The 26,839-nt window shown below is 50.5% G+C and overlaps 1 protein-coding gene and 1 pseudogene across 1 annotated transcript; one reads left to right on the top strand and one right to left on the bottom strand.

Annotated features, from left to right (window-relative positions):
- Positions 1–4,910: 4,910 nt before the first annotated feature.
- Positions 4,911–6,615, bottom strand: FTH1 (ferritin heavy chain 1). The gene is made up of 4 exons (XM_043970792.1): positions 6,205–6,615; positions 5,548–5,694; positions 5,342–5,467; positions 4,911–5,232 (listed from the first exon to the last, which is right to left on the bottom strand). The coding sequence occupies exons 1-4, from the start codon at positions 6,316–6,318 to the stop codon at positions 5,068–5,070; spliced, it is 552 nt and encodes a 183-aa protein (XP_043826727.1). The 5' UTR covers positions 6,319–6,615; the 3' UTR covers positions 4,911–5,067.
- An 11,675-nt stretch (positions 6,616–18,290) lies between these two features.
- On the top strand, positions 18,291–19,898 carry LOC122731801 (annotated as a pseudogene).
- The last annotated feature ends 6,941 nt before the right edge of the window (positions 19,899–26,839 follow it).

Genomic DNA, 26,839 nt, shown 5'->3' with positions numbered 1-26,839 from the left:
GAGAAGGAAGGAGGTGTGGATGGGCTCCAAAGCCTCCTTCATCTGCAGGGAAATCCCATGAGGCTAGGGGAGATACAGTTTCTAAGGAGGTAATTGATCTGATGAACATCTTGGAGCAGAGAGGCCTGCAGGAGATGAACGCAAAGCCTTCACATGCTCTCCCTCAGCAGATAGAATGAGCCTGGGCAGCTTGTGGCTCACCCTTCCTGGCTCTGGGACCTGAGCTGTCTTACTTGGGCCTCTCTAAGATGCGTGCTCTCTCTCTGTCTCTTTCTCAGTCTCTCTCTCTGTGTCTCTCTGTGTCTCTCTGTGTGTGACTCTGTCTCTCTGTGTCTGTCTCTCTTCTCTCTCTGTCTCTTTCTCTGTCTCTCTCTTTCTGTCTCTTTCTGTGTCGCTCTCTCTCTGTCTCTGTGTCTCTCTATCTCTGTGTGTTTGTCTGTCTCTGCCTCTGTCTCTCTGTGTCTCTCTGTGTGATTGTCTCTCTGTCTCTGTCTCTCTTCACTCTCTGTCTCTCTCTTTCTGTCTCTGTGTCGCTCTCTCTCTGTCTCTGTGTGTTTGTCTGTCTCTGCCTCTGTCTCTCTGTGTCTCTCTGTGTCTCTTTCTCTGTCTCTCTGTCTCTTTCTCTCTGTGTCTCTGTGTGTGTCTGTCTCTCTGTCTTTCTGTCCCTCTTTCTCTTTCTCTCTCTCTCCCCCTTTCTCTCCCTCCCTTTCTCTCTCTTTCATATTAGTGTGACCTTTATTATACAATACATCTGGTCTCATGAACATCCCAACAAGCCACAGAATAAACACCAAACCCAACTATTCCAAATGAGATCAAAGTCTTAACCCCCAGTCACATCTCCCAAAAGTATGGTATTGCAGAGACAACACTAGGAGAAGAAATGAGCAGCAAAGAGCCAAGGGCTGAACCCAATGTTCTCTAAGATCTGGCCCAACTCCAAGCCCTGGAATGCCCTGGGATGCCTGGAGCCCCTGCAGGCTCAGGGGCTCTCCAGTTAGGCCCCAGAAATGAGCCCCTCCCCCATGCTGGTCTGGTTTTCCGGTTTCAATCACAGATGACAGACCTGGGAGGGACCCTAGGCCCAACCTCATCATCTTGCCGACAAGGCCCAGAGAAGGAAGGTGGAGGCCCAAGGACCCACAGTGGGAAGGAAATGGCAGAATTGGGATTTAAGCCCAAATTCTCTGATTTCCAAATCGGGGCTCTTCCTCCCTCAGCCCTGAGTGGCCTCCTCCACTGGCTCCCATTTCCTGGAGTCATTGCTTTGGGCAAGGCTTGAGTCACCCTGACCCTCCTGACATCCATCATATACAGAATGGCTGAAGTTTAGAGGCAGGAGGGAGAGCAGCCAGGCAATGTGGACTGACCACGGCAGAGGGTGCATCCTTGCCTGGGCATTGGGAGCCCCCTAGTGGTATGATTTGAGAAGCACCAGGGAGGACCCACAGCAAGGTCCCCATTCAGATGCCCCAATCATGAGATTTAAAGAAATCTTAGAAATCATAGAATTGAGAGCTGGAAGTGAGTGTAGATTCCCAACCAAATGAGAAAGCCTACTAGCATGTATAATATGCTTTAAAGCTTATAAAGCACTATACAAATTTTATCCATTTTATCCAAACAAGTGGGGGACATACATAGATACTGTTATTACTCCCATTTTACATGTGAGTAAACTGAGGCAGGCCCAGGGGAAGTGACTTACCCAAGGTCACACAAGTAGTAAATCTCAGAGGGGGAAATTTCTTTCTATTTGCCAAAGTAGCCATCCCATAAGACGTTGCTAGCATAGAGGTAGGATTCTAACCCTAGTCCTCTGACTCCATCTGGTGCTTTCTCCATTGGACCGCAATGTCTTAAGCCTCTAAGAATCCGACCTCTTCCACTTACTTTCCTGTGACCTGTGTGTCATTTACCTCCACAGGCCTCAGTTTCTCATCAGAGTCTTTTTTCTTCATCTGTAAATTGGGGGTGATAATACTTGGTTACATGAGGGAAGTGGTGAGGAGCAACAGAGATAAGGAATATGAAAGTGCTTTGTAAATTCTGACAGGACAGCCAAATGTGAGTTATTGTCATAAATGGGTAAGGGCCCGTGGGGGGCTTCTGCAGAGGGCTGAGCAAAGGCTCACTTTGTGGGGTAGCCCTGGCTTTGGGCTCACGAGGTGGGTATTTGACCTCTCCCCAGCATGCAAAAAGAAGAGATGGAGTTTCAGCCCCTGGAGCAAATTAAAGAGAATGAGGAAGCCAACCACTCGACCCCGTTTATAGGTCCCTTCAGTCGCCTCCTGGGGGTGCAGCCACCAGGCTTCACTAGGTCGGCTTCGAGAATGAACCTGCTTTGGAGGAGGGACTCCTCATACCGGGATGTGGGCAAGCCCAGGGGCCCCTGCAGTGCCTGGGCCTCGAGGGCTGATTCCTCCTCCTCACGGGCTGGCTCCAGCTGGAGGGAACAGTGGGAGGGGGAAGATTCTAAACTGAGGGAGCTGGACGCCTTCATATCCACCCCCCTCTATGAGAGGCCCGGCTTCTACAGCGCCCCCCAGACACCCATCAGCTCCTTCCCTCTGGTCTTCCCACTGAGGCGCCCACCAGGCAGAAGAGGCGCCACTCGCTGCAGCGCCCAGACCAGCTCCTCCTTCACCAAGGACAACTGTGCCAATTTCTGCCCGTCGCAGGCCAGCGACATGGACGCGAGCCAAAACTCTGTGACGTCCAGCTTGAGGGAAACTTTTGTCTGGCCCACAGGCAAAACCCCTGATGCCTGCTTGGTGGCCCCTCTGGAGGACCATCTGCCCAGGAAAAACGAAGAACTTAGTGCCCCCGGGACCCCCGAGGTCCAGACCCCAGCTGGAGAGAGCCCCAACTTCCTATTTCCGGCTGCGCCCCCCGATGTGGAGAAGCCGGACAGCTTCAGGTGCCCCAGAAGCCCCTGGCAGCCCTGGCTGACCCTAGAGAACACATCCATGCTCTGTTCAGATCCTCTCCCTGCTGCAGTGGGTGATGACGCTTCTCTGCCCACCTCCACCCCTCTGGCATCTCCATTGCTCTCTCAAAGCAGATACAGCAAATCTGTGGTGCCCGGCCCAGACAGCGATGGGCCCAGCACCCTTGGCCAAGTCTCCATGGAAACGTCGGGGTCTCTGAAAGAGCCAGGGAGTGTAAGTGACAGGGCAGCTGCTGAACACCCTTCCCCCAAAGACTCAGGCATCTCCCTGGCAGAGGGAGACGTGGGGCTGAAGGAAACAATGCTGGAAAGAAGCCAGTTCTCTGATTGGGGCAAGTGGGCAGGTTCAATTAGCCAGGGACCCCGAGGCCTCTTCCAGCCCCAGGCAGGACTCCGTAGTGAGTGCCCAAGGCTTCCTCCTGTAGTTCCTTCTATTCCCTTATAGACCAGACCCCTGCCCAAGCTGAACTAGACTGCAGAAGCTGGTCTTCCAGCAGAGGGCTTTTGCCAAAGCTAGGCAGAGGAAAAGAAAGAAAGAAGGAAGGAAGAAAAGAAAGGATAGAGGGAGGGAGAGAGGGAAGAGGAAGGGAGGGAAGGAGGGAGGGAGGGAGGGAGAGAAAGAAAGAGAGCATGATGCCTAAAGCAGTTACTTCATCTGCTCATGAAGGAGGCAGCCCAGAACCAGACAAGATAGAGAACCCATTTTTGCAGGCACTTTATTTATTATTCCTTCTCTCAAAGAGCCTGAGTATTATTCAGCAGGACAGCCACCAGCCACCCCCAAGCAGCTTGTCCCCTCAGGCTTCTCCCCAGCATGGGGCTGGGCTTTTTACCACAGTCAGCTGTTTCCTTCAACCACAAGACTTAAAATATCTTGAACTCAGCCCATATGCTAAAAGAAAAAAGAATTTTTAAAGGGATGTGGTCTGAGTGACCTCCCACTTTCAGATTCACTTGACAAATCCAGTTTGGTGGAGCTCTGGCTTGGCTGGGGGGTGGTTTGGGGGTGACCGGGCCCAAGGACTAGCAATCTCAGCTCTGGCACTTGGGGGGATACCAGTCGTTGGACTTTAGAAGGCCAACAACTTTGGGGGAGCCCAGGTGTCCCCTGCATTTCAAGGGGCACATTCCTAGGCTATGCATAAGATTTTGGTGAAAATCCCTAGACTGGAAGAGCAGATAGAACTAAGAACCACTGGGATTTTCTGGGGCTGTGTAAAACCCAGCAATATCGCAGGTAGTGAACCTGGGAACATAGAAGTGCCTAACCCTAATCCTGTTTCCTCTGTAGGCCAAGCAACTCTCCCCTATCCGGGCCTGAGGTCATCTCTGCCACACCGACCCCTGGGCTCAAGGAAAGCAGACTTTACCAACCCCACCGCTGCCCGGGACACCTATCCTATGCTTCATTTTTACAGTGGGATTTCTCTGGCCCAGGGGGTAACAAGTACAGGACTGGACTAGAATACACTGCCCATGTTCATACTCTGCCAGTCTCTCTTGGAAATAGGGGAGGGGTTCCTCTACTGCTTGAACAAAGGGCCTGTGATCTCATGCAGATGAGAGCCTTCTGGGGCCAGTCCTGGACAGGGAATTCTGGGCAATTTTGTGTTAAATCCATTGGATTTATTCTTTAAGGGGACTACCTTCTTACATTCTGGGGTGCGATCATCCTATCTCCCCAGCTCAGAGGATTCTTCAGCCCAAGTCCTGGAGCTGTGCTCCACCTCCCTCCCCCATTAGAACATGACAGGAATCCTCTCCTAGTGTGGCAACATCTCCAGAAATCTGGCAGCAGGTATATAATCTCCTAGTAAACTTATCCACTCCACCACCCCCTTGTCTACTTCCAATTATACCTTTATTGAACCCTAACAGCCCCAGGTGACTGACTTATAAAAACTGAGATAAATTTCCTGATTTTCTGTATTTCCTCCAAAATAAAAACTCCCAACAATCATTTTTCATCAGTACCAAGTCACTTTATTGGGATGTAAATGGTGGTAGTTTTTTGGTACAGATTATGAAAAGGTCAGATAACCAAAATATGCATGCACTGAAAGACAGGAGGAGTGGCGCCCACAGTTCCCAGGTGTGGGGGAAGCCAGGTGTGTGGCTTAGCTCTCGTTGTCACTGTCTCCAAGGGTGTGCTTGTCAAAAAGATATTCCGCCATGCCAGAATCGGGGGCCCCCATTTTGCGCAGGTTGGTTACGTGATCACCCAGTTGTTTGATGGACTTTACCTGTTCGTCCAGGTAGTGGGTTTCGATGAAATCACATAACTGCAAGAGAAGACAAGACAGGGCTGTTGTAGGCCATTGTGAGAAGAGGGGGCACCCTAGGGAGGGACCCTGATTGGGCAGGGCGCTGAGGGGGAGGGGCGATACTCACATGGGGGTCATTTTTGTCAGTTGCCAGCTTGTGCAATTCCAGTAAAGACTGATTGACATTTTTTTCCAAGTGCAGAGCACACTCCATTGCGTTCAGTCCGCTCTCCCAGTCATCGCGGTCTGGTTTCTGTAAGCCAGAGGTCGGTGGGTGAGTCTGAGCCCAGGGGAGCCCCCCACCCGCCCCCGCAGGGCTTGGTCCCGGCTCACCTTGATGTCCTGCAGGAAGATGCGGCCACCGCGTTGGTTCTGCAGCTTCATCAGCTTCTCAGCGTGCTCCCGCTCCTCGTGGGACTGGTGCAGGAAATACTTGGCAAAGTTCTTCAGGGCCACGTCATCTCGGTCGAAGTAGTAAGACTGCAAAGCAGAAAGGACCCGTTACTCTCCCATCGGACCGAAAACAAAGGCCTCGCCGGGCACGGGGGCAGTTGGGCAGAGCCCATCACCGCCCCGCCCGCACACAGCCTTAGATCGGGCCCCAGGGCCCGCCGCTGCCCGGTCCCACCGGACCAAGCCCAAGATGCGAGCAATCAGCAGCTCAAGGTCAAAGTGGGCACCAGGAGGCCCCTCCGACCCCCAGCGAGAGAGCCAGGGGTCCGGCCCCGCCCCCAGCTTCTCTCCCAGAACCATCTCCCCTCGGCCATTATCCCACCCCGGGCTCCGCCCTTGGCCGCTGGGCCCCCTCGCCGAGGTGCTGCGAGGGGGCGGGGCTTGGGGGACGGCCACTGCGCCGGCGCAGGACGGCTGGTCCGGCCCGAGGGAGGGAGGGGGAGGGGAGCGGGAAGACGGAAGGGGGAAGGGGGAAGGAGAGCGCCCCCGCCCCCCGGGGGCCCATCCCCGCCCCGCCAGCCCCGGGCCCGTCCTCACCATAGACAGGTAGACGTAGGAGGCGTAAAGCTCCAGGTTGATCTGCCGGTTGATGGCGGCCTCAGAGTCCTGGTGGTAGTTCTGTCGCACCTGAGAGGGAGACGAGGTCGTCATGGCGGCGGAGATGGTGGAGGCGGCTTAGACGAGGAGGCGGAGGGAGGAGGCGGCTGCGCAGCGGCTGCGGCTGAGGCTGGGGCGGCGGCGGCGGCGACGGCCGGGGCGGCTGAGGCGGACGGCTGCTGCTCGAACGGTAGGACGGAGAAGTGTTGGTTAGTGGAGGTGAAGGTGGAGAGGTGGCTAAGGGCGGCTCCGGCCGGGAATCGAGCAGCGGGTTCCGTTCAAGCACTGTTGAAGCAGGAAACCGCAGCGACTCCCCTTCCCTGCGCTTCTGGCGACTCGGAGGAGCCCGCGCTGGCCCTTTATAGCCGCGCCGAGGCTCCGCCCCGCGTCACGCCAGCCGCTGCCAATGGCTGCTCGGGGGGCGCGCGGGAGGCGGAGCTTGGCATCACGGGACCCGCGGCCTCCGCCTTTCCCTCCCCGCTCCCCCGCAGCCCCCTCCGTCTGAGTCTGCGCTCTGAAGACGGCTGGCTGGCTCTTCTAGTCCCCTGGGGCTGGGGGGGGGGGGCAGGAGGCTCAAATCTCCCGCTGTTCCCCGCACCGCGCTCTCCCCCCTCCCTTGCCCACACAAGCGATTGCTTTAGGTGTTGGGCTGGGGGCACACTGTGGATGGGGAGGGTTTTTTTGGCTCAAACTCCGAGAAGCAGGAGGGAGCCTAGGCTGGACCCCCGATCCCCTTTTGTCCTAAATGGTTTTTTCTCCCCCCCCCCCGCTTTTGGGGGGAGGGGCTACATTTGGGATGGGATCCCCTGCTCCCTGAGTGAAGAGAAAGTGGGGAGGGGGTTTCATTGCCGCCACTGGAGCAAGGCCACCCACCCCCTCCCAGCCCTTCAGGCGCAGAGGCGGACCCCGGTGGGTCCCGCTGGGGGACTGGGACCTCCTGAATCTCAGCCCGGGTCGGCGCGCACTGGACCGAGATTGGGGTGCGCAGCCCCCCTCCATTCCCTTGTAAACTGAGGTCATTGGACCAGCCGGTCTCATATCTTCCAACCCTGGATGTCTGTGATTTCCAAGTCCCCCTCCCCCCACTCCTATTTTACAGATGGGGAAACTGAGGCCCCGAGAAAATGAGAACTGCCTTGTCCAAGGTTATCCAGGTCAATCAACCGCCATATACTCTGGGCTGGAAATGAGCCCGTCACGTGTGCGGGCCACACAAAGACCAGAAGAAGAAAAAAAAACACCCCAAACTCTCAAACCTCCCTCTTTCTCTCCCAGAGTTTAGAGGCTTTGGGGAAGGGGGAGATACTAAGACAAAAGTGACCTCTGTCCCCAAGGAAACTGAATCCCAGATGGGGAGACTAGGAGTCTATAGCGATCACTGGATACCTGGGGAGGGGGCGGTCAAAGGGGGCAGGGGCTCGCTGCTGGGAAGGGAACCGAGAAAGACTGCAGGTGGACCAGGGAGGGAGGGGGGTTCTTCACTTCCCTTTTGGCAATCTGGGAAAGAAGGCGGGGGGGGGGGGGGGGGGGTTGCCTTTTCAGGAGTTTAATGATTTTAGAGGCATAAAATACATAAGGTTAAGACAAAGGAAACCAATTCGATTGCAGTGACCAAAATGTATAACTTTGACACAGAGAAACTGATACAAGAGGAGGGGCAGGGGGGCAGCGGCAGCAGCTGGCACCCACGGCCAGACCTGGGACTTAGGCTTTCAGCCTACATGGGCAGCTCGCTCCACCCGACCTGCACGGAGCTCAGAGAGGCGGCAGCCAGCCCTGCAGGGATCCCTTTCCATCTGTAAAAATGAGAGGGTCAGACTGGCCTTTGAAGTCCCTGCTGGTTTGGCATCCACATGTTCCCTAATGAAATCTCAAGGATTCTGTGTTGAAAGGGGAGAGGGGGAAGCCTGCCTAAGGTGCCATGGACAGCGCCTGGGGGACCTGTGGAGCCACATGGTATTAGACAAACATGCTCAGCCTGGTCTTCAGTTCCCGTAAAATGAGAGTGGAGGACTCGAAGCCCCTTCCTCCTGTGATTCTCTTGGTCCCTAGAGGTTGGATGCCTGTGTCAGTGTGGGGATCCGAGCCCAGGAGGGCAGAGGCCAGCTTGGGCCTCTCAGTCCCCGCCTTGCCTAACGGTCCCCAGACTTTGGCTCCACCAGCCTGGAGGTGGGAGGATGGCTTCTTAGAATCCATTCTGGTGCCTGAGGCCCTTGGCACCCAGCACCCGGCACCCGGCATCTTTTTAAGAACAGAAGACAACAATCGGTATCTGCCACCTCCTGGCCACACCCCAGGTGAGGTCATTGAGCTGTTTGCCAAACCCAGGGGCAGAAACTAGGGAGCTTAGGCTGTACAGGGCCTCCAAAGAGTGGTTGGGGTTGGGGAAGGAGGAATGGCCCCAGCCTCGGATTCCCCCTCCTGCTCTAGGATTGGAGAACTGCAAGGAGCCCGGGATATCAAGATCAGCCCCCTCATGGTATGGATGGGAAGCTGGAGCCTCCGAGGGGACGGGGAACCCCAAGCTAATGGGAGAGCCCAATCAGAACCCTAGTCTGTGGAACTGTACCTATGCGACATTATTGTGCCCTATCTCCCAGAAGCCAGGGGGATGGCAGAGACAATTGGCCCAAGAGATAACCCCGAGCAGCCTCTCCCCTCCCCACAGGGGCTCTAGGGCGCTCCCTGGGTTCTGCTGAAAACAGATAGGGCCGCCTTCTCTCTTCCAGGGCTGCCTTCTCTCTTCCGGAAGACTCCACAGCCCCAGGTGGGACTTGCTGATGTCACCGACTCCTGCATGACCCGAATGCATTCTCCCTCTCCCTCCCTCCCCGACACTTAAGCCAGAAATTTTTCAGGAGGGGTGGGGGGCGGGCCACCAAGTTTTTGTGTAGCTGAGTTCAGCAAACGAGAAAATGGGGGAAATCTGTTCTTTGGCCAGACCTGCCCTGGGAGAGAGGCGGCTGCTCAGTCACGTGAGCTGCTGGGGCAGCTGCAGCTAGAAAACAAGGAACAAGGTCCCTTCCTTGGCCCAGCCCTGGGGACAAGAAGGACACAGGTCCCAGGGCCGAATGAAATGCCCGCCCTCCCCCCAGATACCCAGGGACCCTCTAGATCAGGACTTGGTCACCTGGGGTCCACAAACACCCACCCAAAGGGGCCAAGCAGAGGTGGGGGCGGGGTCTGGAAACATGAATGGCGGGAAAGGTTAGATGTTTATTTCAATAACCCTGGGGCTGGTGGGGAGGGGGTTACCCTCCTTATTTTGTGAATTTAAAAATGTGATTCTAAGCAGGGTTGAGGCTTCTCCTGGCTCCCGGGGTCTACCTCTATTTGGGATCCAAGGACCCAGGTTCATTCAGAGTCTGACTCCCCCTGTGTGTATCCTTGGACAAGGGTCAGCTCACAGGCTGGTTGTGATGGAGGAGGCTAAAAGGGTTAACAGATAACCTATCAATAGTATCAATAGTACCTAAAAGGGCTAACAGAGAAACTCAGGTTTGTGTTCTTACAGTAACCAAGAGGGTTTGTCCCTACCAACCCTCCTCAGCAACAGAGACAGGTCAGAGAGACCCTAACTGGTAATCAGCAATTGAAATGTTTAAATTAGATGACAGGACACCTAGAAACCAGGTCTAAGTAAAGAGAGATCAAAAACACAGAGACTCTCTGACCTTGGCAAGTTGAGGTGTGTTTTTAGAAACACGGGCAGAAAGGACCAAATGACATGACATGTAAACCCCCAAAACACACCACCTGGGGAAAAGGTATCCACCTCAGGGGTTGGTTTAAGCCCCCAGGGACTCCAAATTAGGATAGCCCCCCCCCACCTCCCTAAAGTGGAGATTAGGGTAATGAGGAGATGATCAATTACTTTCTGATTATAAATGTAACCATTTTTATCCCCCTATTCGAGAGACACCTCCATGGTGCTCTCCCAGTGGTCACTCATAGTATTGTAATAAAACTTGGGAAACTGAGTCACTGAGTCTTGTAATTCCTTTGGGATACCTCACGATCAATTGGATCACCTTAATTCCATCCCATATCGGTTGTGTCTCACCAAAGATGAGTCAAGCCACCAGCACTGATTAGGTGCCTCTTGTATATGGGGCGCTGGGCTGGGTATTGGGGAGACAAGGTATATGCTAGGAGATGCACAGTCCTTTGTGAATACTCAGTGTGTAATGTGCGTCACTTGTACCAGTCTGTGGTCATGCTTGTCATATGCTCGTCTGTAAGTGGTCAGTCACCAGATACCAACCAAGGACCTTCTCTGGGGTCTGCTGCTAGTCAGTAGTAGCAAGAGCCCTGGGCCTAGAATCAGAGATCCTGGGTTCAAATCCACTCCTGATGCTTCTATGGCCTGGGTTGAGTGCTTTCACCTCTTAGAGCCCCATTTTCCTCATCTGTGAAATGAGAGGATTGGGTGGCATTAGATGCATGATCTCTGTATAGAAGGCTGGCTACAGGCCCTGGTCAGCAAGACCAGGTTGGTATGGTGGCATCTTGGAGGGAAGAAACACCTGGAGTTGTGTTGGTGTTGGCCCTGACCAGCGAGGGATTGAGGTCTGAATGGAGGAGGTAGAAGGGTTGGAAGTAGGCCTTGGTGGGCAGAGGTCATCCTAAATACTTTCTCTCTGTCTGTCTCTCTGTCTGTCTGTCTGTCTGTCTCTCTGTCTCTCTCTCTCTCTCTCACACTGGACCTCGAGCTTGTCAAGGGCAGTGTGACTTGGTGGAAAGAGGCCTGCATGTGGAGGCGGGAGACCCGGGGCCACATGCCACATGATGGGCGAGTGTCTCTAGAGTTTCAGCTTCCCAGTCTGTGAATTAAGGATCTTGTCACTGGCCTCAGCCCCCGCTTCATCATGGGGTGTGATGAGGAAAGCACTTTGTAAACTCTCACATGGGAGGTTATACTGGACACCCAACATGTGGGGAGGCATCGAGGGCCTTCCTGTTCAGACATTGGTCTGCCTTCATGACCTCAGGGGTCTTTTCTCATTCACAGTTTAACCAAAAATTAGGAGGTGAGAGGAACCTTAGTACCTAGACTGTGAGCTAGAAACAACCTAGAACCTAGAACATGGAATGTCTGAACTGGAAGGGACCATAGAACAGATCACACCCTGTCAGAGCTGGGGAGGGCCCTAGAACCAGAGATTTCTGAGTTCAAAGGGATTTAGAGCATAAACATGGGATGTTTGGGGCAGAAGGGATGGTAAAACCTCCAGCATGAGGTCTCTGGGTTCAAAGAGAACTCAGAACACAGAATGTGGAAACCTAGAATAGAAGGCAAGGTTGGATCCCGGAGGCTCCAGAGCACATAGGACTGAGCTGTCCACACTGAGAGGGCACTTGTGTGCCTTGGCCAGGTGCTGTGTGAGTGTGTGAGAGTGGGAATCTGTGTGAGTGGGAGTGTTCTCCCGCATTGGGGGGAGGGGGCATAGCAGCTGCTGTAAGAACGGGTCAGCCTGCCTGCCAGGGTTTCCTGGAGATGTTTTCTCAGTTACCAGGAGGGGGATCGTCCGGAGAGGGGGCCCAGCCAGGGGGAGCACAGGGGCCGGCTGGGTCTGGCCCCAAGCTGGCTTCCCGGCAGGCCTCAGGAAGGAGAGTGGAGGGGTGGGTGGGAGGCGGATCCCATGCTGTCCCACCATGACTCTGCACATTTCCTAGCTCTGGGCTCATCTGAAAACTTGCTTTGTCATTGAGGGGGGGAAGGTGAAGGACACAGAAGGAGAGAATGGAACAGTAGGAGGAATTCTGGGGAAAGGCTCAGTGACTAGCTCCATAGGTTTTAGGGGAGATTTGAAGGTGGGGGGCAGCCTGATTGCTGTCGATCTCACCTCTGGGCACGAGCAAAAAAAGGCTCAGGGACGCAGGTAGAAATTCTGTCCAAGGCCCGGCTGGTTTGGGAGGAAGAGACCCTCCCCCTAAAGATTTTGGAGGAGACCCCCTCCCCAATCCTGCTTCGGTGTCCCCTCTGGGGGCGGGGCATAACTCAGAGGATGCCAGAGCTGAAAAGGACCTTAGACCATAGATCATAGAAGGGCAGAGCTGGGAGGAACCTTAGTGCATGTTCTTAGGCTGGAGCCCAGGAACTTTTAAAGAAAATATTTTGATAATTATTTTAGTAAAATTCATTTCCTTTGTAATTCTGTGTATTTTATTTTACACCTTTAAAAGATTATTCTGAGAAGAGAGGTCTGTAGGCTTCACCAGAATGGCAGGGGTGGAGGGGGGCGGTCTATAATACAACAGAAGAACTCCCACCTTAGAACATATAACCTAGAATGTCAGGCTTGAGCGGAACCCCAGACCCTGGAATGTCAGACCTGGGCAAACCCTTTAGAACAAGAAATGTCAGAGCTGGGAGGCACCTTGGAAGACAGAATGGGAAAGTGGGAGTCTAGCACCAGGGCTGGGGGATGGCAGAGATTTCAGAGCTTTGGAACTCGCCTAATGGAAGCTGACAGTCTCATTGGGAGCCTTGTTCTCCTTGAAGGGACCAAGCCCTTGAGTGTGCTAGAGGTCAGTTCTGAGAGCAAGTTCTGTTGGGCTTCAGTGCAGAGCTGGAAGAGCCGCTGAAGCCCCTCCCCCCCCCAATTGAATTCAACACACATTTCTTTCTTTTTTAATCATAAAAGCATTTTATTATTTTCCAGTTACATGTAAAGATGGTTTTCAACATTTGTTTTCATAAGATTGTTTTTGTTTTTGTTTTTGTTTTTGTTTTGCTGGGCAATGAGGGTTAATTGACTTGCCCGGGGTGACACAGGTAGTAAGTGTCAAGTGTCTGAAGGCACATTTGAACTCAGGTCCTCCTGAATCCAGGGCCGATGCTCTATCCACTTCGCCACCTAGTTGCCCCTTCATAAGATTTTTAGTTCCAAATTTTTCTCCCTCCCTCCCTTCCCGCCCCCCTCCCCTAGACAGAAAGCAATCTGATATAGGTTATACATGTACAAGTACATTAAACATATTTCTGCATTAGTCATGTTGTGAAAGAAGAATCAACAAAAGGGAAACACCTCAAAAAAGTGAAAACAAAAACAAAAAAAGTAGAAACAGTCTGGTTTAATCTGCATTCAGAATCCACAGTTCTTTTTTCTGGAGAACATTTTCCATCACGAGTTCTTTGGAATTGTCTTGGATCATTGCATTGCTGAGAAGAGCCAAGTCTCTCGCAGTTGATCATCACACAACGTTGCTGTTAATGTTTTCCTGGTTCTGCTCCCTTCCCTCAGCATCAGTCCCCTTAAGTCTTTCCAGGTTTTTCTGAAATCTGCCTGCTCATCATTTCTTACAGCACAATAATATTCCATTACATTCATATACCACAACTTCAAAACATATTTCTTAACTACTTACTAAAGAATTCTGGAGCCTGGAGTGGGGGTGGGGAGAAGCACCCAGATTACTTTGGATGAAGTCAGACCTGGTCCCTGCCTCTAGGGAGCTCTTAGTCTGCCAACAGGGACCTCAGTGACTTTCTCCCCTTCCCTTCTCAGCTTCCATTCTCAGCGTATTGTATTCCCCAGCCCACCAAATTTAGGGAAATTTCAGGTTCTTTTGAGATGTCTTCAGGTCTCTTCTCCTACACCTGGGCTTAGCTGAAGGGTCAGAGGCATGCCGGGCATGGATCCCTGGGGTCTGCGGGCAGTTCTCAATATCTGAAGTCTTCTGAGGGTCTCCAGATCCTTGCAGGTTGTGGGGGGTGGGGGGGAGACAGACCTTCTGGGAGGGGCCTGAATGCCTCAGGGGCCACAAACCCACAATTTACCCCCCCTGGGCACAGAGAAGGGAAGGGACTTGTCCGAGGGCGCCCAGAACAGCTGAGACTTGTAACAGCCGCCTTGAGCTGCCTGGGAAAAAAACAAGACGTGAAACGTAGTGTGCTGTCGGCAGATCCTCCCCCCTTTCTGAGCCTGTTTTCTCCTCTTTAAAATGAAGGCATTGCACTAGATGGTCTCTGAGGAATTCTGATCCTGGGGTTCATGAAACATATTCTGTAAGATGTTTGGGGAACTGTCAAATCACTGCAGTGACTGAATGGAGGGTGGAGGGAGGAGGGAGAGGCTTGAGGCAGGCGGACCCTCCAGCAGGGTATCACAGCAGTGACGGTGATGGGGCCTGCATCAGGGGGGTGGCAGTTTCAGAGGAGAGAGAAGGAAGGAAGGAAGGAAGGAAGGAAGGAAGGAAGGAAGGAAGGAAGGAAGGAAGGAAGGAAGGAAGGAAGGAAGGAAGGAAGGAAGGAAGGAAGGAAGGAAGGAAGGAAGGAAGGAAGGAAGGAAGGAAGGAAGGGAGGGAGGGAGGGAGGGAGGGAGGGAGGGAGGGAGGGTTAGAAACACAGCTAACCACTCTTCGTGTTGCTCAGCTCTAGTGTCAGCAGCTCTAATGTTGGCAGCCCTAGTGTTGCTAGCAGGGAGCTGTTCAAAAATCCCAAGCAGGCAGCAGTTGGTGAGTGAAGGCTTTATTCATCTTCGTGAAGATGGGCACTCTTCTGAATGTGCCAGAGAGTGCCCTGAAGTGAGGTCCCTCACCTCTATTTATACCCCTCAAGGGGTCCCCTCTGACCAATCACATTAAGGCATTTTGATACCCTTCATTTACATTTCAGTTATTACAGTTATTATAGTTGCTGTTTATACAGAATAACAGTAACAGCCTAGGAACCCATCAGGTGGTACCAGTGAACCAATCAGATTTTACAAACTACGATACCAGGCCTTAACCTATTCTGGGCAAGAGTGGTCCCCTGCCCCCCCAACAATATTGTGTTAACATACATAACTCTTTAAGAGAGAAAACCTGTCTTGGGGTTTGACCAATCAGATGGCCCCGTTTACCCACTAATCAGATTGCGGCCTTAGGCCCCAACCCTGTGCTGGAATAAGAATGTCCCCATTCCCCACTAAACACTGCTCGTGTAAACATAACTTTTCAAAACAAAACTCAAGTCAGGGCTTGAGCTCCAAGTCGTGGGGATCACCTCGGATGCCTCAAGGTGAACTCCCAGCCCAGCCCGATTCCCGATTCCCACAAAACCCAGGCCCTTCTTCAGGCCCTTATCAGGCTTAAGGCCCAGGAGCCTCGGCTCAAAGCCTCGTGTGCCCCCCTGCTGGGAGGTTTGGTGGGGGGGCCACAAAACTGTTGGCCTGAAACCACTAACTCTCTGCCTTTAGGGCTCTGAGAAGAGTCCAAATATAGTCTTTTCTCTCAACAGGACTATTAAAAAAGCTTAGATTGACCGACTAGATATCAGGAAGGACCTACCTGAGAAGTAAGGGGAAACAAAATTGTATAGCAGGAACGTCACTTAGGCGTTAATACCCGGCTGGAGTTAAGAGACAGAGATAACCCCAAAGGTCAGGGCCATCATTTCAAAAAAATCCCACTCGACTCTCAGGAATATGACAAGAATCCAGGCTTTCCCCACCCCAAAAGGGAACTTTGCAGTTTTCAAGTGGACGCCCCATCTATCCTCTATAAAAGCTTTTGTTTTCTCTCTGTCCCAGAAGGAGAGTGTTTCTGAGCCCTCCTCCCCCGGGGTGAAGTCTTTAACTTCCCACCAGGCCATGGTCACTTTCTCTAGCACCATATAAAAGACCCCTTTAATTCTAACTGGACTGTGTGTGAAAGTGTAATTCTTTATTTACCTGAGAATCCCCACGAATCCCAGTGTCAAGGGGGAGATGAAGAGAGAGAGTCCTGGAACTGTTGGAGGCACACCCAGGAGGCCAGTATTGCTGAATTGAAGAGAGTCGGGATTTGAACCCAGGCCCTCCGACTCCCAGTCCAGTCTCTCTACCCTGTGCTTTGCTGTCCCCAAGGCCAGTGTGCTCTTCTGCTTGCAGAAGGCCAAGTGTTCAGATCACAACAGCTTCTGACACATTGTTCATGTTGGATCCACAATGAAGGCTTTGCTGCTTATTGGCTGAGATGGCCCTGGGTCAGTTACTCAGACTCTCTAGGCATCAGCTTGGGAAAAATGAGGGGGATGAGAAAAAAAGAAAGAAATAGAGGGGGAAGCTGTGTAATTAGAACCAACCTGTCCCTGAGAAGAAACGATGGGATGCACCTCCCTTCTTTCATTGAAGAAGTGGAGGACTATGTGTGTGGAATGCTGGGTACCCTATAGGATATGCTCACTATGCAGTGTAAAAAAATTAATTTAACTAATTCTAATCTAATCTGAAAATTTTATAACTGTACTTATATGAAAAAGTATAATTGAATGAAAAATGGGGCAGCTAGATGGCGCAGTGGATAGAGCACCGGCCCTGGAGTCAGGAGTACCTGAGTTCAAATCCGGCCTCAGACACTTAACACTTACTAGCTGTGTGACCCTGGGCAAGTCACTTAACCCCAATTGCCTCACTAAAAATAATAATAATAATAATAATTGAATGAAAAATTATAAGTTTAGAAAAATTATAATTGGGCCATAACTTCTGGGGCAGTTGCCATTCAAATGTGAAAATATTTTTCTGACTGGGGGGCCTAATCTGTGGATGTTGACTGTTTGGCTATCTGACTGCTATTAATTTAATATGGGCTGTTTATAAAATTTCTCCATACTGCTCCACTCCCATATTGATAAGCAAAAGATTAAGAAGCCTCTTAATTAAATAATCAAAGCAGAATTTATTTATAAAAATAGATGTAAAAGATAAGGGTTAATAAATGCAAATTGTACAACCTGTCTGCTTTTAATATACTAATGGCCTTACTGCCTCTTGCCTTAGGGCATGCTCAAGCTTTCTCCTACTTTCACTCTTTTTCTCCTTCACTCCAGCTCCCTTGCTTCACTTTCACTGCTCAGCTCCTTTCTTCTAACTCCAAGCCCCTTTTACTTTGTCGATCCCCCCTTACCATCTAACTTTCTTCTCTGTACTGCCGCACTGAACCCCTGCATCTCTCTCTCACAGACCTCCTTGTGTTCTCCTCGTGCTCTGGCGTCCTTCTTCCTTGCTCTAACCTTTTTCTCCATCTCCCCCCTCCTTACATAGCCTTAGTCTCCTTAGCATCCTTGTAGCAGCTTCCCTATCTGTCTTCTCCAACCACCCTTTCTCCAACTTTGCTTTCTGCCTGTGCTGACCTCTCCCAGTTATATATGTCCCTTCTCCCCCCGTAAACCTCGAGCTCCCTGCGCCCCTGCACATGCCAAGCTAATCCACCGGCCGTGCTAGGGCTGGGGCCAGGGAAGCTCGAGGGGCCCGTGCCCCCTGGGACCTCGGCACAGGCTGGGCTAGGACCTGGCAGGACAAGCCTGGAATCTCCGGGCCTGCTCCCCTCAAGGCATAGGGAGCTGGGGCTTTTTCCCCCAGCCATCTGACCTGGTGTCCTGTAAAGCCCACCAGGCTTTTTGGCTCAGCTGAAGTGGAGGCAGAGGGGCCCTAGCCCCTCTTACACAGAAAAAAAATCCTGAGGGCCTAAGGCTTTTTTTTTTAATGGGGCAATGGGGTTAAGTGACTTGCCCATGGTCACACAGCTTGTAAGTGTCAAGTGTCTGAGGCCGAATTTGAACTCAGGTCCTCCTGAATCCAGGGCTGGTGCTTTAACCACTGCGCCATCTAGCTGCCCCTGGGCCTAAGGCTTTTTAATCTCAGCCCAAAGGCAGGGTCCCCAAATCACAATAAATTTCCACAACAGTTAAAAATGAGGATCTACATAATCTCCAAGTTCCTTCAAACTTATACTTCTCAAGCTTTGTGGCAACCATACCCCTCTGTCTCCCCCCCCCCCCGCCCCCACATACACACACTTCTGGACCACTTTTTGGTACTTCCTTTTTTTTTTTGGTGAGGCAATTGGGGTTAAGTGACTTGCCTAGGGTCACACAGCTAGTAAGTGTTAAGTGTCAGAGGCCGGATTTGAACTCAGGTACTCCGGAATCCAGGGGCAGTGCTCTAACCACTGCGCCACCTAGCTGCCCCTCTGGACCACTTTTAGGTTGACCAGACTGGGGGGGGGGGGACTTTCCAGAAAATACCCAGAAGATTCAATGAGAAGCAGCCAGCCCCATGCACAAGGACCACCTGTCCCCAACATCTCAGCTGGCTCCTGAGTGAGCCTTCCCCACCCCTGCCCCAACCAGCACACAGGCAGGGTGCTCCTGGAGAGCAGGAAACAACTTAGTCTCTTGTTTTGGAGTAAAACCCCAAGCCTCCTAGGAAGGACTTTGAAATCCGGGCCAGATAAGATTCCAAAGGAAGGAGAAAAGGCCCCACAGATTTCTCAAGTGCTTTCTGATGCAAAGAGAGACAAAGGTGCAGAAGAATCCATCTGCAGAGAATTCTTCTAGAGGCTTCACTACAGATTCTGGAGGAGGCAGAAGAATTTGCAGCAAAGTCCTGTTCTTCAGCGTTAGTCACCTTGGGAAATGTATATAATGTGCCACGAGAAAACTGGCTTTGCTGGCGGGATGGCTCAATGCCTGGGAGGCAGAGAGGGAGCAATCGTGGGCTTCCATGGTGATGGAAGAAACAGAAAATGTCAATAAAAACTTATTAAAAACCTAAGAAGGGACAGCTAGGTGGTGCAGTGGATAGAGTACCAGCTCTGGAGTCAGGAAGACCTGAGTTCAAATCCGACCTCAGACACTTAACACTTACTAGCTGTGTGACCCTGGGCAAGTCACTTAACCCCAATTGCCTCACTAAAAACAAAACAAAACAAAACAAACAAAAAAAAACAAAAAAAAAAAACCAAGAAGGGGCAGCTAGGTGGTACAGTGGATAGAGCACCAGCTCTGGAGTCAGGAAGACCTGAGTTCAAATCCAGCTTCAGACACCTAACACTTACTAGCTGTGTGACCTTGGGCAAGTCACTTAACCCCAATTGCCTCACCAAAACAAAAACAAGAAAACCAGCTTTGCAAACACATGTAATTTGTGACCTTGCAAAGGACAGGCTGGTAAGGAAGGTTGTCCCAATGACACTGGTGTTGGAGTGCAAATAAGAATTCATCAGCTAGAACTTGGAATGTTTCAGCAAAACTTGGTTGATTTGTATGGAATGGCAAGGGCATGGGGAACCCAAAAGACAGATGTAAAAGTTGCAAGGGAAGAAAAATTGTTCAAGAGGAAAGATTCTGGCAGTTCCTATCAACAAAATCATGAAAGATGGCTATTCCCTGAGGTGACTGGGAGCCAGGAGATATTGTTTTGGGTCTGAAAGAAAATGCTATATTTATATTACAAGGTGAGGGCCTTTCGATGTGGAAGGGCATCCAGTTGGTTGAAGTGTTGTGTGGTTCTCAGAAGCTAACATCAACTCTTGACAATAGAATTATAGATCAGATTGTCAAACATGGAGATATTAAATGTGTGGAGAAAGCATGCCAACTCACCACCCACCAAACAAAAAGGGTCGTCTAATAATTGAATTTAAGGTAAACTTCCCAGAGAATGACCTTTTTTCATCAGCTAATCTCTGTTGGAAAAGTTACTGCCTGGAAGAAAGGAAGGGAAGAAGATTGAAGAAATGGACCAGGTAGAGCTGCTGGACTTTGGCCCATCTAAAGAAAGAAGCCACCACCACAATGGAGAGTCTCGTGAGGATGCCGGGTCAGCAAAGGCTCTTCATTGCAATGTGGGCTTTTGTGTGTGATGGGAAACGAGGAAAGGGAAGAAGGGATCACAGTCCGTGAGCTGTTGTTTTTGTTGGAATGTTCAGCTGGAGTTGTGGTTTTTGTTTTTTTTGGTTTTTTTTTTTTGCGGGGCAATGGGGGTTAAGTGACTTGCCCAGGGTCACACAGCTAGTAAGTGTCAAGTGTCTGAGGCCGGATTTGAACTCAGGTACTCCTGAATCCAGGGCCGGTGTTCTATCCACTGTGCCACCTAGCTGCCCCTGGAGTTGTGTTTTAAAAGTTAGCAATGAAACCAGCGATGCAGAATGGCCAACTTTGCAGTTCATGGTGTTCAGGGTGCAAGATCATTTAACATCCTTAATTGTTTGCTTATAGTAAAGAGCCCCTGGCCATTGTTTTAATGACTCAAACGTGGCTGTTTCCTTGTGTTTATGCAGTGGTTTAGACCAAGCTTTGATTCTTGATTGAGTGGATGTACCTAGGTGTCTATAATTGTCAAGCTCTGAGATTAAAATGTGGTACTTCATTCACTATCATTCACTAAAGAAAACTTAAAAAAAAAAAGTTTATTGGACTCAGCAAGAGGTGGGGGGAGGGGGACGGAGAATTCCAGGAAAAATGAAGGAAGGAACGAAGGAAGGGAGGGAGGAAGAATGGATGGATGGATGAGAGAGAGGGAGGGAAGGAAGGAAGTGACATGGGGCTTAGGATAAATCAGAAGTTTCTCCTGTGAGAAGCAAAACCAAAGATGACCAGAGAACAGGACAGACATATCAAAGAGTCAAGGGATCATTACAGTTTAGATTGGCCAACTAGATATCAGCACAGACATAGCTAAGTAAGGGGAGATACAGTTCTATAGCAGGAAAGTCAATTAGGCATGGCTACTGCCTGACCTGAGCTAGGAGACAGAGATAACCCCAAAGGTCAGGACCATTATTTCAAAAAATTCCCCCTGACTCTCAGGAATATGACAAGCATCTAAACTTTCTCCACCCCACCCCAAAAGGGAACTTTTCCACTTTCAGGTGGACACCCCATCTATCCTTTATAAAAGATTTTGCCTTCTTTTCTGGGAAGAGGATGTTTCTAAGCTACTTTCTCCCTGAGGGTGGTCTTTGAGTTCCCACTGGGTCACTTTCTCTAGTGCTAAATAAAAGAACATGTTAATCCTAGTTAGACTGTGTGTGACTGTAATTCTTTTTTTTTTTTTTAGTGAGGCAATTGGGGCTAAGTGACTTGCCCAGGGTCACACAGCTAGTAAGTGTTAAGTGTCTGAGGCTGGATTTGAACTCAGGTACTCCTGACTCCAGGGCCGGTGCTCTATCCACTGCGCCATCTAGCTGCCCCTCCAACTGTAATTCTTTACAGAAGAATACCCAAGGACTCCCACCTTTTTCTCCATGATGGAAGGAAGGAAGGAAGGAAGGAAGATCATTGAAACATTTTATTTTTTACATTTATAGCAGCTTTCTTTGTAGTGGCAAAGAATTGGAAATTGAGGGAATGAATGCCCATCAATTGGGGAATGGCTAAACAAGTTGAGGTATATGAAGGTAATGGAATACTATTGTGCTGTAAGAAATGATGAGCAGGAGGATTTCAGAAAAACTTGGAAGGACTTGCATGAACTGATGCTGAGTGAGAGGAGCATAACCAGGAGAACTTTGTACACAGTAACAGCAACATTGTATGATGATCAACTGTGATAGATTTGGCTCTTCTCAGCAATGCAGTGGTCCAAGATGGTTCCAAAGGATTCATGATGGAAAATGCTCTCCAAATCCAGAGAAAAAGAACTATGGTTTAGGAACGCAGATTGAACCATACTGCTTCTACTTTTGGACTGGTTTTTTTTTCCTTCTTTTTTGAGGTTTTTCCCTTGTGCTCTGATTCTTCTTTCACAACATAACTAATGCAGAAATATGTTTAATGTAATTGCACATATATAACCTAAATCAGATTGCTTTCTGTCTTGGGGAGGGGGGAGGGAAGGGAGGAAGGGAGAAAAATTTGGAACTAAAAATCCTATGGAAACAAATGTTAAAAACTATCATTAGATGTAACTGGAAAATAATAAAATACTTTTAAAAAAGGAAACATTTTCTTTTTAAATACACAGAAGAAAACAGAAGGAAATAGATGAAGTGGGACAGTTTTGAAAGTTACATGTTGAATTTATTAAATCATTTAAAGGAAAAACAGGCTGCGCATAATAGAGATTTGGTTTATATTTGGTGTTAGTTAAGCTCAGTTTAAAAACTTTACTAGATTCTGCTCACCTCATACCTTTGGGGATATCAGTAAAATTCTTGTTACGATCTTACAGAAAAGGAAACAGAGACCCAGAAGCAGCTAGGTGGGCTATGGAGTTCAGGGCCCAGAGTCAGGAAGATCCTGCCTCAGACACTTACTAATTGCGTGACCCTTGGCAAGTCAGTTCCTCATCTGTAGAATGGGTAATAATAAATAGCCCCTACCTCCCAGGACTATAGTGAGGATCAAATGAGATCATAGGTATAAAGCACTTAGCCCAGTGCCTGGCACTTAGAAAGTACTTCATAGAAACTCTTCGCTTCTCCTCCCCTTTAGAAAGACCTGGAAACTTGCCCAAAGTGACAAAGCTACTAAGTATCAGAGCCAGGCTTTGCTCTGAGGCATGCAGTAGGTACTTAATAAATGCTGCTTGCCTGCCATGCATACCACGAGCACTTTCTGGTCCTCCAGGTCATTTCCTTTTGAAGTAAATGGGCCAGTTGCTTTCTCCTGCCCAGCTGCTCAGGTGTCCCAGTTCTGCTGTACTCACCTCAGCCAGCCTCTCCCCTGGGCCCCTTGGGGCAGTGCCCTTTGGAGCCCTGTTCAGAATGAGGTTTGGTTGTTAATTCAGAATTGTAGGAAATGCTACATTTCAGTTAGAATCTGGTGAAAAGAAAAGGTGTGATTCTTTCCATCCACATCCACAAAGTGCCTGATATCTAAGGGGTCCAGTGACCCTGGGTTACTAGTTCTACCTCAATCCTCCCCTGATCACTTTCCTGAAAGGGGTATCTACACTTGCTACCCAACTGTGCTGTGGCCCACTCCTTCTTCATGCCTTCTGCCTGGCGTCTAGGGGCAGCTAGGTGGCCAGTGGATAGAGCACTGGTCCTGAAAAGTTGGGAGGACCTGGGTTCAAATCTCATCTCAGACACTAGCTATGTGAACCTGGGCATGGCACTGAACCCCACTTGCCTTAAACATCTGGGGCCATCTCTAGTCGTCCTGATGTATATCTCTCCACTGGACCCAGATGGCTCAGGAGGAGAGAGTGAGGCTGGTGACCTCCAACAGCCCTCCCTCACTTCAATCCAACTCACTGCAAGTCCCAATGTCATGGTCCTCTGGGAGATGGAAGGACAAACAACTACCACCAACTACTAGCGACCAACTGCCTGGTGTCTGACCTCAGCCCAAACCTCTTCTCCAATCTGTCCCCAGTGACTTCTGATGGATGTTCCAGTCTCCTCCCCACGCTGGGCCTCTCTGCCATTGTTGCCCACCCTCCTTGTCTGGAAACTCACTTCCCCTTTGGCTTCCTAACCCTGTGCTTTCTTGGTTCTTGTCCAGCCTGTTTAACCACACAGCCCTCCTCTGTCTCTTTTCTCCTTACCCTGCTCCCTCCCTATCCTCCAGGACCACCCTGCTCCTGCTGTTCATTGGAAATGAAGACAAGCCCCTTGTTGAGTCCTGCTGACGGGAGGGGTTTCAAGAGCCATGGCAGGAAGACAACTCTTGGAGGGGGGAAGGAGGGTCTAACTCTGGGGAAGTGGAATGAGGGCTGATTTGGAAACCAGAGGCTAGGGTTGGAATCCCAATTCTGCCGTGGACTGTGGGACCCTAGGTGAATCACTTAGTCCCTCGGGGCCTGTCTCCTCATCTATAAAACGAAGGCCCATGATCCCAAGGAAGGGACTTGTCAGGATTCTCTCCAGTGACAGGGGTCTGAACTTGGGCTGATGCAGCACCTGGAGGAGCACAGTGAGGCTAGCCAAGGCGGCCACACCTCCCTCTGGGGGCAAGCCTGAAGCTTTCTGGGAAGGCGCCCAGGCCTGGGGGCTTGGCCATTCCCTTGTCAGAGGCCAGGAGCCAGGTAGGAACAGGGCAGTTTAGACCTAAAACAAGACCCAGCTCTTGCTCAACCCTGGGGCTGACCCTCCGGGGCCCAGTGTCTCTAGTTCTCGCCACCAGCTGATGGAGATGGGGATGGAGTGAGGGGGACCTGCAAGGGCCCCGAATCTCTGGCACGTTTGACCGGAGAATACTACTGTAGTACCGTACCACAGCGAGTAGAAGTTCCAATCAATCAGCCCATTAAGTACCTGCCAGGTGGCAGCTCTAATGATGGCTTAGCAGGTGGCTAATAATGCCCAGGTGATGGAGTGTAATCTGTGGCGGACTGGCTCCTTCGATTGGGATGTGCTGTTCATGAGACAGACCCAGGTCATGGGTCTGAGTGCTCCATCCCAGGGCCTCAGTCACACACCGAGGTGTGATGAAAGGCTGCTGCTCCCTCTCATTGTGGGTGATGAGTCACGAGGGGCCTTACAGGTCAGCTCAGTCAGAGTCACCAGGAAGATAAGGGTGTGAGATGAGGGTGAGAGAGTGTGGGAGATGTGTGGCAGGTCCGATGCTCCTACTACTAATGAGGGGTGAGAGGGGCCTCAGCAGCAGGGACCTCAGTCTTCTGGATCCTTCTGGATTCGAATCCCATTCGGGCCAAGCCCATTTTACAAGGGAGGAGGTATGGTGTAAGGCGGGATTTGAAGGCAGGTCCCCAGACTCTAAATCTTATCTATTGTAGGCAAGGGACACACATTCATGAAAGAGGGGGCATGGAGGACTCCACTTGGGATCATCAGAATCCCAGTGACCACACTCCCTACTTGTGTGGCTCCAGGCGAGTCACCTCCCTCGGGACCTCTGGATAATCTTCATCAGCAAAATGAGGGGCTTGGGCCAGACATGTGCAGCCATTCACTGGATAAGCTCTGATGGGGAGTCCCAAAGACGAAAACAAAGCTGTCCCTGCCTGCTGAGAGCTTCCCTTCTCTTGAGGATGAAGACAAAGAGCGTCGGAAATCAATACCAATCAGTTTAAGGCGGATGGGGCACTAGGAACAGGGAGGGCTGGTGAGGAAGTGGGGGGAGGAAGGCAGGCAGGGATTTGGAATGCCTCCTACCAGGATGGGGGGGGGTCCTGGATTTATAGTTGGAAGGGACCACAGAGTTCATCTGGCCCCAACTGCTCATTTGACAAATGTGGAAACTGAGGCCCAAGGTCACACAAGCAAGTATCAGAGGTGAGATTAGAACCCATGTCCTCTAACTCTAGAACCATGACAGCAGGTTGACCAGGAGAATCACAAAAGGATAACCTGGAACCCAACAGTTGGGAGCTTCAAATGACAATCCAAGGGTTCCTATTTTATCCTGGAGGCAAGGGGAGGGGGGGGGTGTCATAGTCAGACTTGTGCCTTGGGCATTTTAGTTTAAACTCAATGTGCCTTCTGGCTGACTTCAATAAGTGAAAGCATCAGTGGGGGCTCACAAGTTTGAGGGAGTGCTAGTCACAAAATGTCTCAAAGCTGAGGTTATTTTCACGGGAGCCCACTTGTGAAAGGAGGAGCTGTGGCTTATGGTTAATTAATGTGGGTGGGGGGCAGCTAGGTGGTACAGTGGATAAAGCACTGGCCCTGGATTCAGAAGGACCTGAGTTCAAATCCAGCCTCAGACACTTGACACTTACTAGCTGTGTGACCCTGGGCAAGTCACTTAACCCTCATGGCCTTGCAAACAAAAACAAAAAACTTTTAATTAATGTGCCATCTCTCTAGTTGTTGGATGTGTATATTGTTTTTTGGGGTTGTAGGTTGTTTGAGTTTTTTTTGATCCTATGAGTATGGGTCCTTTATTTTTTTTAATTTTTATTTTTTTTAGTGAGGCAGTTGGGGTTAAGTGACTTGCCCAGGGTCACAGAGCTAGTTACTGTTAAGTGTCTGAGGTCGGATTTGAGCTCAGGTCCTCCTGACTCCAGGGCCAGTACTCTATCCACTGCGCCACCTAACCTCCCCAGGGTCCTTTCTTTAAATCTGGTGACCCAAGTGTGTTCCCCAAAGGTCTGGAGCCTGGTTGGGCTCATACCTGGCTCCTCGGAACTCTACAGAAGGAAGGTGCTTGGGGATCCTGGAAAGGATACAGAGAAAACTGGTGTCCCTGGTGAGTGGAGATGGCAAAGGGGGAGCTGGGTGACCCTAAAGAGCAGAAAGGAAGGTGAGTGAGAGCCTGTAGGGAAGGCTTTAGAGACAGCCCCTTTTCATCTCATTGTTGTCTTCCTGAATCAGGTAATAACAGAGCATTCCTGCCCATTCTAAGATAATGAGTGTTGCACCAGCTATTAACTGGAGCAGGTCTGAGAGGTGACAGTTCTTGACTTTTCACATTTCCAGTGGAAACTATCACCCTCCATCTCTGGAACAATGACTGGTCAATGAAAGATATCCCTAAGACTACCTGACAGCTGCATCTCAGAGCTCAAAGAGCCAGTCATCCCAGGATTCCAGGAGGGGATGGAAGACAGGGATCAGAGTCAGTGGTGGATCTTTGTCCTAATTATAATAGTTATTATGTACCTTTATGTAAAGATCTAAGGTTTGCAAAGCCTTTATGTAGTCTGTTGCATATATGCTATATTATATACCAATTACTTCTTTTTTTTTTTTTTTGCGGGGCAATGGGGGTTAAGTGACTTGCCCAGGGTCACACAGCTAGTTAAGTGTCAAGTGTCTGAAGCCGGATTTGAACTCGCGTCCTCCTGAATCCAGGGCCGGTGCTTTATCCACTGCACCACGTAGCCGCCCCCCTCAGTTACTTCTTTAGGATGTGAGTTCCTTATTCTTGCCTTTCTCTATATCCCCGGTGTTTACCATGCCTGACTGGTAGCAG

This window comes from Dromiciops gliroides, chromosome 6, assembly GCF_019393635.1.
Source record: "Dromiciops gliroides isolate mDroGli1 chromosome 6, mDroGli1.pri, whole genome shotgun sequence".
NCBI classification, from domain to species: Eukaryota; Metazoa; Chordata; class Mammalia; order Microbiotheria; family Microbiotheriidae; genus Dromiciops; species Dromiciops gliroides.
Note: the sequence above shows the minus strand (reverse complement) of the source record. Positions and strands in the feature narration are given on the sequence as shown.